Raw genomic sequence first — 13,575 nt, 5'->3', positions numbered from 1 at the left:
GGTCATGGTGTATTATCCTGGGGATAACTTTCTGTAACCTCTTTGTTCATATTTTATTTAAGATTTTTGCATCAATATTTGAGGGGAAATTAGTGAAAAATTTCTTTTCTTGCAATGGGGAGAAGAATCTGCTGAAAGATACAATACATCCATTGCTTCTGACATGCTTCCTTGGAAGCACCCACAATGTAGTTAGTTCCACATAAATACAAAAAAAAACTAGATCACAAGAGTTGGGTGTGAAATATTGGCAGCAAATATTTGACAAAGGTACCAGGTAACTAACCAATCTTTCTGTCTACTGGGAGTTCTCTCATTACATCATCTTCCAGTTAGCAATGAATCAACTAATAAACTCAGTTGTGTTTAAGGGGAAGGTGATTAGTTTCCCTAGGTGGGATGGGGTTGATAAGTTTTTTATGTGATTAAATAATTCACCCCAAATTTAGACCAACAAGAAAAAAATGAAACCATGGATAAAATGGTGGAACCCAAGGTTTGAGTGGTACCAGGATCTTTGAAAAACAGGAGAGCTTAGCAGTTATTCTCAAAGGGTTGTGTGCTATCCTTCTTTCTTCCCTTTTCCCTCTCTTCCTTCTTTCTCTTTTCTTCTTTCTCTAATTCTTTCTGTCTCTTCTCTCTTTTTTTCTTTGCCTTTCATGTGGGGTAAGAATGCCATTTATAATCTAATTACTGTAATTAATAATGTACTTACATACATTAATATATGTATATATTTAATTGATTACTGGACCACACTTAGGTCATAAATGTCATACTTATCCAATCAGTAGAAGCCATTAATCTGGGAGGGATGGTAAAACCTGCTATGATAGAATTAAAAAACTTCAATTGGTAAGAACTAAGTTAAATATATAGTTCTCTACTTAGGTTAAAAAGTATTTGAGGTTAATAACAGAACAGAACAAAAAATAGTTTTAAAGTTAAAGGATCTAAGTTCAAATTCTGATCTTGAAATTTACTATCTAAGTAATTTTGGGAAAATCATGTGAACTCTGGTTTCCTTGTCAGTAAAATAATTGAGTTGGACTGGTTGATCTCTAAATTCTATTTTTGGTTTATATCTATAATCCTAAAACCTTTGGATTGAGGAGACTTGACTAGACAACAGTTTGCATGAAAATGATCTGGGAGCACCAGTGAACTTCAAGTTTAATCATTCAACAGTTTGACGTGCAGCCAAAAGAACAAAACCTATTGGGATTTTAAACTGCAGTAAGAAAGAAATAATGTTCAGAATTAAGAACTCTGCTTGGATCAGATGGATCAAGGACTGACCCACAATTTAGGAAGAATTGCTATAATTTAGAGTATATCCAGGCCATGAGAAGAGACCTGAGAGCCATGCCATTTTAAGAAAAATTGGGAATACTTAGGCCAGAGAAGAGAAAAATAATGGTAGCTATTTTCAAATATTTCAATGATTGTCATTTAGAAAATGGAAGAAGTTTGTTTTTGACACCAGGAGACAAAATTAGGAACTATGGATAGAAAGAGTAGAGTCTTGTTCATGCTAGCTATAAGAAATATAAGAAATGACTTCTCAATAATTAGAGCCATTTTAAAGTTAAATGACATGCTTCAGGAGATAGCAATTGTTAAAGGTATTGATTTCATATAGCTATGGGTTGGATTCATAGCAATTCAAAGAATCTGTAAATGGAAGTATTCCCTGTCCCCTTATATATTTTCAGTCTTCATATTTCCATCTTTACATACTTAGAGTCCAATTCAGTCCTTGGGCAGAAATTCTTATCAACCAACTCTTATGACTTTATCCACATAAAACCAGCCCTAATTGCCAAATGCCACCTACATTTATAGCTATGCAAAAGGTAAAAAAAAAACCCAACATGCTAATTACATGTATCTATAAAGTTAATGATGTCCACTGAAATCATTATCTAATAGATAAGGCAGCTATTTGACACAGTGGATGGGATAGTGGGTCTGAAGTCATGAAGACTTATCTTCCTAAATTCAAATCTGACTACCTGTGTGATCCCAGGCAAGTCACTTAATTCTGTTTACCTCAATTTTGTCATTTATAAAATGGGTTAGAGAAAGAAATGGTAAAAGCATGTCACAATCTGTGCCAATAAAACCCCAAAGTGGGGTTACAAAGAGTTAGATAGCAACAACAACCCTTTTAGAGGTAGTTGAGATATTGTTTTGTATTGTTTCATTTGTAAGCCAACTTTTGATGGCTCTTCATTAGGGGAAAAAAAACATTTGCTGGGGATTCAGGAACTTGATTTAAGAATTAAATGTGAACTACTCTTCAGAAATCTTTAATGTTATTTATGGTTATTTGGGGGGAGTTCTTTTTCAGGTTTTTCATTCTCAAGGTTGTTTTATATTTTATGTGGAAAGAGTATTAGTCAGGCAGTCAGTAAATAGTCAATAAATATTTATTAAGCACTTACAATGTGACCTACACTATCCTAAGAACAATAAGGTAAAATGACTTTTAAAAACAGTAAAATTTCATGATTTGTTTTTATTTATTTTGGTGTAGATATCTGATTCACTCTTATTGCAGTACCTCAGAGCTTAGATGGCTAAGAAGCCATTTAGTTGTATCTAAATAAGAATCTCGTATACAGTATGCTTAATAATTGGTTGGTCAGCCTTTGTCTAAAGACACCAAGTGAGGGAGAATCTATTATCTCCCAAGACAGCCCATTCTAATTTTGAATAGCTCTAATTACTAGTTTTTCCTCTCCTTCATGGCAGACCTAGTTATTCCTCATTAAGTTTTTCCCTATTGCTCTCATTTCTATTCTCTGAGGCCAAATAGAGTAAGTGTAATCTAATTTACATATGACAGCCCTCCAAATAATTAAAGGTAGTTATTACTTGCCTTTAAATCTTCTCTTCTCCAGGCTAAACATTCCTACTTTCTTCAACTCATCTATACTATAGACCATTCATCATTCAAAATACTCTCCAGCTTAGTGATGGCCTTCCAGATGTGTTGTAATCAGGGCAATACCCAACAACACCATTACCTTCTTTTTATTTAACACTCTGCTTCTTGGTGTAGTGTAAAGTCATATTGACATTTAGCAGGTGATTTTCTAGAGTTGCTGTGGCCCAAAACTTCTTTATTCATTGTCAATATAATAAGGATCTCTGAACTAGACTAAATGTCATGTGCCAAGTTTGGATTTGATTACTGGGTCTTTACTCAAAACCTTTCTAGCTTAGTCTAACCTGCCAGAATTTTATTCTATTAGGGTAGTTCTTTAAAAACCTATGGAGAGAGGCAGCTAGGTGGTGTAGTGGATAAAGCACTAGCTCTGAAGTCAGGAGGACCTAAATTCAAATCTGGCCTCAGACACTTAGCTGTGTGGCTGTGTGACCCTAAGTAAGTTACTTCTTGCCTCAGTCCCAATTGCCTCAGCAAAAAGAAAAAAAAAAAGCCTATGGATGCAACAATAAAACAAAATCTCTAAATAAGATAGTGGTGAAGGTTGAACTTTCTCACTTGTTAGAAATATTTCCAGATCCATTATATATTGCCCTAATTGGATGAGCTACAAAATATACAATTACTTGATGTATTGAAAAAAATGAATGAATTTAGCAATAATGAAAGTGATTAGCTACTTTTTTTTACTTAACCTACAATATTTTGCTGGAGTCTTCTTATTACAATCCTACAGCTTATCTACTACCCTTCATACAAACTGCAAATCAGACTATAGTATATATTTTACAAATCTAGGTCATAAGACTTATCAGCTTCATTTTTACTCATATGCTCAGATAAAATTTGATCTCCGAAGTATTTAAATTCTAAAAACATGAGAATTTGACAAAATCAATAGTTTCCTCAAAACTTCAAAATATAATGTAAACAAATACATTTAAATGTACACATTTCTTATTTTATTTTCTTTCAATGAAGAGTTCATTTACAATTTGACCTGTTGGTACCATATATGCATAAAGTAGGACTTTTGAAAACAACTTTCATTTTTTAGAAAACAACAAAGACAGTGCCTGCCAGACATTTACTTACTCCTAACAAAAGCTGATAATTTTCTGCAAAAGCAAGCATACCTGTTGGTTTAGGATGTGGGTAAAAAAGCATATTACTGTGGTAAGCATTACACACACACATACACACAGAGAAATCTTTGCTAAATTCAAGTCTGTGCTAAGTGCCTTGACTTAGTATTAACATAAAAAACAAGCAGAATGTTTGTATTTTGTGGTTTCAGCAATAGCATAATTTTCACTTGTAAGTAAACATAACATGCAAAACTTCAGTTCAATATTTATCTTGTAAAAGAAAGAAGGATTTTTATAAACTCTATTCAGTCTGGGACATTTTATCACTTTTCATGCTTTTGATGGACATATTTGATAAAGTAAATCCTATAGCTATACTACAACACACATAGAATGTATTCATATAACTCTATTAATTCAGACTAACTCTATCTGAAGTGTCATGAAAATTTAGCTCTCTAGCATTTCTGAAATGTTTCATTTTCTCTTTCCCCACTATTAATAGCATTTTTTCTTTCGGGCTCAATACCACAGTGATGTTTTACCTACTGCCTAGTTAAGGTCCAAATAACCATCACTTCAATTTGTTCAAGCCACGTGATTTCTTTTCTGAAATTCCTTCCCTAATGTTTCACAATGGACTCAATGTTCCATGTCTCTTGTTTAGCTTACAATGCCCAATCTTGATTCCTTTCTCCTCTCACTCTGTTTATAGCTGTTGCCCAATTGCTACTGTTTCTCCTCTCTGCTTACCAGTTTTAAATTATAACCATTATATTACATCCAGAATTGTCTCTCCCAAAACTCTTTGTGGAAACAACTGACTTGTCTTTTATTTTAATGGAGCTATCTGAAATAATGGAAAAGAAATTACAGAAAAATGAAAAAGGACAGTTTTAAAACAATGTTAAAACTCTGAAATCTATGAAATCTTATAAATAAAGATTGATGATGTTTTCCTCCTCTACACTGAATACTTTGAGACTACGACATTCTGTGATTATTAAATAAATTTCAAAATGATGCTGACACATTTCCACTTAATTGCCACTTCAATTAAAAAATAAAACTAAACAAGAAGAAGGCATGGGAGTCTGTGGTACCACGTAGATTCCTATATTTTAAAATGAATAACACTAATATCAAGTGAATATATCACAACAGAACATAAAATATTAAAGAGAAATCGTTTATTCAAGTAAATTTCCTTTAATTGTCCAACATTTAGGTAAGTACCTTGTACTCCTCATAATCATTGTCATCTAGTAAAGTCCTCTTGGATAGTTCTACTAGTTGTTCTGGAGTGAAGCGAGTAGGCATGGGGTCAATGGAGGCTTGCTCATAAATTGGTTTTCCACTAAAAAACAGCTCCTTCCAATCACGCATAATTTTAATTGGGATAAGGCTACAGAGAAAAAAAAAACACAAGAGATTAGTTCTAACTTAAATATCCACCTGGAATAAAGTCTTTGTGTTATCATGCTAATGTCATTAATACTACTTTAATTAGTATAAATAGAAAGTGATATAAAAGATATTAAATCATATCATATCTTAGATTTCTATGTCTTATTTAATAAATGACAAGAATAGCAATGCCTATTTAATTGACCCAATTCAACTGAACCAAAAATTGTTAAGCCTCTAAAAGTATAAAGCTCTATTACTGAAAGAAAAAGGAATGGTGCATAGATGCTGTGCCATCCTTAAAAAGCTTATATTGTATAAGGGGATATAGGAAATATGAGTACCTATATATATCTATATCTATATATGTGTGTGTGTGTGTGTATAGATGTGTACAAATACATGTATGTATATTGTATTAGAGGAGTCAAAAACCTATTCAGGGGAACAAAATTAGTAACCTTATTTCAAGAAATAAATATATTTTCATCATATTTATGATTTGCAGATTGAAAATCACAATTAAATTAAATGTGTCAATTCTAATATATTTTTCCCCCTCATCATGATAGTAAAATATTAACAGACGAATTAGGTTGGTTGCTTTATTGAACAATGTTGGCTCTCTGATTTTCACTGAATAAAGTTCATACTGCTAAGTCTGGCACACAAAACTTTCCATAATTTGAAACTGCCCTAGCTTTAAAAAACTTTATCCCAAACTATTTTTCTTCAGTCTCCAGTATATCACACTGAAGTCAACACTGACATTCAGTCAGATCCGATGCATTCTTCCTCTCCTGCTTCTGTATTGTCCTCTTTGTTACCTTTGCTTATTACATTCATATGTTAAGGTTCAAATACAAATATGAACACATTTATGAAGCCTTTTTCATTGAACAGTGTGTAAAATTCTCACCTCTCTCACTCCTCCAACTTCTTATAGCCTTTTCTTTATACTTTTTACATACAACTGTCATGGCTTCTTTTATATATGTTACCTTTGGATGTATTGATTTTCTCTGTTGAACTATCTGTCCCATAAAGTCAGAGAACTCTATCTTATTTTTTTCTATCTCTTCCAACTTTTTGTATATTTCTCTGAATAAAATATATACTATTTCATGCTTGCCTTAAAAAGTAATGAATTTTAACTTTAATTTTTGTCACTGCATCTTACATTGTCAAAGCATTACTTAACACTTGCAGTCACTGCCTCTATCTTCCATTATTTGATAATTATATTTACTTTAGGATGGTGATGTGAAATATACACACATACACACATCACTATTGTTATAAAGCAAAGCAAAATATCTGCGTAGATCTTATCTAGACAATAAAATACACTAAAGATCTGAGACAAATGTCTTGCTTATCTGTAGGCTGATATAATCTTAGTTTATGTATATAACAACCATATTTCAATTGCCTGCCATCATATCAATACTTTTGTAGTCATGCAGTTGTTTTCCTCATAGAATCACTAAGTTTTACAGAGATATGAGATAATATCATTGAATTCAGAGGGCAGGTCTGGAGTGGGGAGTACAGGAAGGCAAATCACTTGAAATGAGTCTGAAAAGTTAGATTGGATGCAGTCTATAAAGGGCTTTAAATGCTAAGGTGAAGAATTGGCATTTTATCATAGAAGGTATTAAAAATCCTGAACCATAAAAATATGTAGGGAGATCTGTGCTTTGGGGAAGATTACTTGGACAGCTGGTGTAAAGAACAATCTGAAGAAGGGAAAGATTGGTAGCAGAGAAATCAGTTAGGAGGTTAATAAAAATGAAGTAATGATGCTAGATATGGTGTTAAGGACTGTTTGTTGTTGATCTGGGAAGTCATGATGTTTGTGAGACTTAATGGAAGAAAGACTGCTAAGTTAGGGCAATGGAAGAAATAAGGAGATTCACAGAGCCCTCTTTTCTAAATTTACATTGGTCCTAATGGATAAGGTTTGGAATGCAATTTTGTAGTTTCTTTGCTAAGATTTTATTTAAATTAAAACATTTTTAAAAATAATAGCTTTTTATTTTTCTAATACATGCAAAGAAAATACATGAACTTTGCAAAATCTTGTGTTCCAAATTTTTCTTCCTCTCTTTCTCACCCCCTCCCTTAGACAGTGGTAATCTAATATCCATTAAACATGTGCAAGTTTTCTCAATATATTTCCACATTTATGCTGCCTTGATTACTCTGATCTAGTTCCAAAGGACTCATGATGAAAAAATAGTATTCATCTCCAGAGAGATAACTAATGTTACCAGAGTATAAATTTAAGCATTATTTGCTCACTTTTTTCTTTCTTTTGAAATATTGCTTATATGAAAATGTGTTTTATATGACTTCACTTGTGTAATTGGTAATATATTGCTTGCCTTCTCAGTGGGTGGAGAGGTATTGAGAGGGAGGAACTCTGGATTAACAAATTTGAAAAGAAAAAACATTGCAAAATTAATATATATGTTTTAAAATAAGGAAAGAAAATGTTGAAGAAGAAATACTGAACTTCAATCATTGTGGGAAATAATTTGGAATTATGCTAGAAAGCCATTGAACTGTTCATATTCAGTGATTCACCAATACAACAGATGCATATCTATGTGAAGGAGGCCATATCTGCTAGTGGAAAGGATTTGCACATTTAGAATTTCCTATATTAGTGAAATCATATGTGCAAACTAAACCAAAAATCAAACAAAATTAATGAACCTCTTCTTCTTTTTATAAAAATAATTGAGGCTTATAGTGAATATGTTATTTGCTATATAGTTAAAAGTTAATATTATTTTTCTTTGGTAAAATGAAAAATTTGATGTGAGGAGATATTAAAGGGAATTGATTATACTGTAAAATTTTAAAGTAATGATAATGAAACCAAGAAAAGTCAAATCATTCAAAAAGTGATGGGAAAGAAAGGAAATACCTTGTCAATAAGTGGTTAGAGGGTAACTCTTAAGAAAACAAGAAATAAAGGTGAACAGAAAACAATAAAATAAATAATTTCAGTTTATGTAAGATTTGATAAGCTTTTACTAACAAAATCAATATAACTAAGAATAAGACAAACTGACAAACTGTCAAATTAATCTTTTATCAAAAAATCTCCTATAATATTCAACATACATAGGAAACTGATTCAATATATAAAAGCAATTCCACAACAAATAAGTGTTCAAGGAAATGGACGGTTTTCAAAAGAAGACAAAATTATCGATGACAATCCATGATTACAATATATCAAGAACCATATCATTTCAATAACCATATGAAAAAGCTCTAAATAAGTAATAGAAAGAAATGAAAATGAAAACAACCCTGATGACTATGTGACAAGATCTCACAAAAAAGATCTCATTCTATCATAGTTCAAAAAATAACAGAAACAGTCAATAAGGGGAAGGGTTGTGTAAAGATTAATAGAATTTTGATTGAGTTTTAACTTCAATCATTGTGGGAAATAATTTGGAATTATGCTAGAAAGCCATTGAACTGTTCATATCTAGTGATTCACCAATACAGCAGACGCATATCTATCTGAAAGAGGCCATATATAATGATATATTCACAATTGTATTTTTGTGGTAAGAAAAAGTGGGGGGAAAGGAGCAAAAAAAACTAAAAATATTTGGAAAATGGCTGAATTATGCTATAGAAAAGCAATATTATTGTGTCATAAAAACTGATGAAATTTTCATTTGCAATGAAAATGCAAACAAACAAACAAACAAAAAACAATTTCTCTTGTCAGGAATGTATGACTTTGCAAAGCACAATGTCACATAGTTACATATTATATCATACAGTCATTTTGCTTAATTGAGTTTTCCCTTTGCCATAAAGAGCAGCTCAATATAGGAGATGGGAGGTTAGAAAATGAGGGACTCTTGTTCATGATCTAATTTTTTGCATTCTACAAATATGGACATGATGCTCTCCTTTTCTTGACCCTGCCATCTTCTTTAGCTATCACCCTGAAAGCTTTCCTTTTTTTAAACTTCCAGTCTCCTGGAGGTTATTTATGTTTGTCCTCTCCACTTTCTTACTATCAACTTACTTTTCAACCTCTTAACAATTTCTGACATCACCATTCTATAGAAATTGGTGATTTCAAATTTATCAACTTAACTTCTAACCTAACTGCTAAATTAAATGGAAAAAACTACAAATAAGAAACCAAAGAACACACTAATCAGTGTAAAATTTTATTGTATTTCTAGAGATGCTCAAAAATACAACCTCAAAAGAAAGAGTAACTCTATATAACAACTATATTAAGAGACTATATAGAGGGAAATGGAGTTTTTTTTTTTTTTTTTTTTTTTTTTTTTTTTTTTTTTTTTACCAGGACTACATAAATATCTGGAAGAAATGAAGCAAGAAGGCAGCTCAGTGCCCAATCTGGAGTCACAAAGACCTGAGCTTAAATGTGGTCTCATATACTTTCTGGTTATGTGACTCTGAGCAAGCTACTTAATGTATTTGCCTTATTTTCTTCATTTGTAAAACAGGGATAACAATAGCATAGTAGTTGGGAAGAGCAAAGGTGATATTTGTAAAGCACTTAGCATACTTAGGCTCAAAGCAAATGCTGTATACACCTAAACTATTATTATTATATTAAAATTAAAATTCTAGAGGAAATAAATGAAAAGAGAAGAAATGAATTAGAAGTAAACTTTACATAAGTAAAGAATGCTCTGAAAACTATAATAGGGCAAATAGGAATCTATGACACCATGAGATATCAAGAAATATTAGAAACAAAATAAAAAAATTAAAAAAAGAGAAAAATGGAAGATCTGATACAAACAAAAAATGATATGGAAAACAAGTTGAGGAGACAGACTTCTCAGACTTCCTGAAAACCACAATTAAAAATAAAAACACAAAAGCTTAAGACACTCTATTTCAAGAACGTGGTAAGTAAAAACTATTAGAATCTATTAAATTCTCATAATCTATTAGAATGAAAGGTTAAAATGAAGAGGAGAGAAATCTATTCATGACTACTTGAAAAAAAAAGAGGAAAAGTTCCAGAAAGATTATAGTTCAAATATAGAACTTCCATGTAAAAGAAAAGAATTCAAGCAGTTAAAAAGAATGGACTAAATACTAAGGAAACACTATGAAGATCATACAAAATTTGGCAACTTATGTTATGAATTAGAGGACATCTTTATTATAATATTCCAAGAGGCAAAAGATAAAGGTTTATGTTCAAGAATCTTACCACATAAAGCTGAAAATAGGGCCATGGGGGAAGATAGATATTTAATGAAATAAAGGACTTCCAATCATTTAATTTAGGTTGCAGAGGTTGTATGATGATGAAGTGCTAATGCTGTAAGAAAGAGGTTAACATTGTCCTATTAGACACTCAATACGTTCAAAAGGTATTTCTTGGTATATCCAAAAGGTATATATGGTATATAAGAGAAATGACTCTATGAGTAAATTGGTTGCATTCTAAATTCCTGAAAAGAAGGAAGAGAAAGGAAGGTTAGAGAGGGAACATAGTGGTGTAAAAATGAGGAACAAATTGCTATTTTTTTTATGATTGAGTACCCACCAATTGAGGAAAGGCTGAATAAATAATACTATATCAATATGATTAGAATGAAATCGTGTTATTCTATAAGAAATGACAAAATAATTTCACGAAAATCTGGGTAATATGAACTGTCAAAGTGAATTGAATAGAACCAAAAGAATAATTTATATTAAGATAGCAAAACTGTAAAGAAAAGGAACTTTGAAAGACTTAAGAGTTCAGATCAATGCAAAGATAATAGAAGACCAATGCAAAGTTTTGTTTCCCACCTCTTGACAGAGAAGTGATTGATTCAATGTGAAGAGACATATATTGTAGAACATACTATAGTGTTGATTCACTATGCTTATATATGCTTATTTGTTTCAAGATTTTTCTTATTTTTTAGGGATGGAGGAGAGTTGGAGCAGAAAAGATTATTAGCAAGAGTTATATCATAAAAATGCCATTTAAAATTTCTTTAAAAAGAACAGAAAGAAGCATAGATAAGTAATAGTTTTGAAAGTAAGTTGTAGAAATTATAAACTTTGTGATTGTTAAAGCAAATTATATGAAGACTCACAGTTTCATATAAAATATTTTGTGTTCTGCTGGGTATAAATTGCTTTCTTATTCTGAAGTTCAAGTTCAGAATAAAAATATTAAAATTAAACAAACAAGAGAAAATAAAGTTTCTGAATAATTTAGAAATATACAGCTTTGCAATTGATATTTGTAAATGAATGTTAGTGGAAAGTAATGATCTCTTCTCTTAGGGGAAATGTGAATTATTATTCTTTAAAGTAAAACTGAGTGAAAAGGAGATCCTGAAACACATGAAATAAAAGGGCAATAAAACAATGCACATCAATACCTTCATCACTATAAGTTTTCAGAGCCTTTAATTTGATAAAAAAGAATTCACTGACAGGCTATATATTTGGAATATAATAAAATCCTACCACCATGAAGTGGAAGATCAGCCACTAACAGAAGAAATAACAGAGAGTAAGTGCCAAGTCAATTTCTGAACATACTTCTTTCATTCCTGGTTGACTATCATAATTTTTGCCCATGTGAGTTAAAGATAGAAATTTAAAGTATTATTTGCAATGAGGCTACTATCCTCTTTGAACTAGCCTGTTCATCTACATGGGAAAATAGTTTTATATAATAATAATAATAATTAACAAAGATGCAGATTACAAAGTTTCCCAACTGTGTTTAGTGATGTTCTACCTTGAAAAGGTTGTATGTTTTGTTATAGAGCAACTACCTCTGAGGATCAGATAAATAATATTTGTAAAGTTCTTAGCATAGTTTCTGGTATATAGTAAGCACTATATAAATATCAGATATCCTTCTAACATTTGTTGTTCTACTGTTTCTCCTCCTCCTCTTCTTCTTCCTTCTTTCCCCCTCTCTTCTCTTCCTCTTCTGACCATCACCAGTATCACTACTACTACCTACCACCACTATTGGTTTCTATGATTAGCAGGCTAGAAGAAGTTAGATTTTTGTTCTTTTGAGATATACTTCCTCTTTCCTAAATATCTCCAGTGTTGAGCTTACTCTTCCCTCTTGATTTTTCTAAATTTAAACTATTGAAGAAGAATTTGTGATTCATTGGTCTTATAACTTTATAGCCAAAGGAAAATATGGGGGCTTTTAGGGAGTCAACCTACAAAAGTTGTTCATCCACAAAACAAATGTAGGACTCTATACACAAAGCTTCTATACTTGTCTCTGGCTAAACAGTAACATTTTAAATTGATTTTTGTTATTTAAAAAGAAGTTCTAAATGCAGAGCCTAAAAGAACAAGTTGCTATAATTCCAGTCAAGTTAGAAGTTTTTGCCTTAAGAATCTCACAGTGGGGAGATAAAATAAAAAGCCTATAATATAATGCTGATGTCTCAGAATTAATTTTGATGTTTCATGAAGTGAGGGTGAGTCTGAATAATTTACTTGTATTTGGGAGTATTGCTGAAATACAAATTTAGTCAGTAAAGGCAGAAATTAGAGAAGAGTAGAGAATTAAATAGTCACAATGATATACAGAGAAGAAAAGGTTAATGCTATACTTAAATAAGATTCTCCATTCACATTAGAAAAGTGAACTAGAAAAAAAAGCAAGGTTTATGGTAATCTGGACATTAAATTATATGAGGATTGAAAAAATACACACACACACACACACACACACATATATATATACATGTACATATGTGCGTGTTTATATATTTAAAAACTATCTATAGATATATAGGCAGCTCGGTGGTGCCATAAGGGAGAGAGAACCAGGCCTGGAGTCAGGGAGATTCATCTTCCCGAGTTCGTTCAAATCTGGCCTTAGACACTTACTAGTTGTGTGACCCTGGGTGAATCACTTAACTCTGTCTGCCTCAGTTTCATCAGGGAATGGCAAATCACCCAGTGTATTTGCCAAGAAAACCCCAAATGAGGTTACAAAGAGTTAAATATAACTGAAACTAATGAACAACAAAAAATATCTATATAATCTACATGCATAGCTACAGAGCTATAGAAATGTGTGTGCACATATATGTGTATACACATACATGT

At 31.6% G+C, this 13,575-nt stretch overlaps 1 protein-coding gene across 7 annotated transcripts in view; it reads right to left on the bottom strand.

Annotated features, from left to right (window-relative positions):
- The window catches only part of SPEF2 (sperm flagellar 2), a 264,940-nt gene that overhangs the window by 163,628 nt on the left and 87,737 nt on the right, over nucleotides 1-13,575 (bottom strand). For all 7 annotated transcript variants that reach the window (XR_004233554.1, XM_031964143.1, XM_031964155.1 and 4 more), the window contains one exon: nucleotides 5,278-5,446. Coding sequence is in view for 6 of the 7 variants with exons in the window: in XM_031964143.1 (XP_031820003.1) it covers nucleotides 5,278-5,446 (169 nt within the window). In the remaining variant the exon portion in view is untranslated. The remainder of the gene's footprint in view (nucleotides 1-5,277; nucleotides 5,447-13,575) is intronic.

Source organism: Sarcophilus harrisii, chromosome 1 (assembly GCF_902635505.1).
Source record: "Sarcophilus harrisii chromosome 1, mSarHar1.11, whole genome shotgun sequence".
NCBI lineage: Eukaryota > Metazoa > Chordata > Mammalia > Dasyuromorphia > Dasyuridae > Sarcophilus > Sarcophilus harrisii.
Note: the sequence above shows the minus strand (reverse complement) of the source record. Positions and strands in the feature narration are given on the sequence as shown.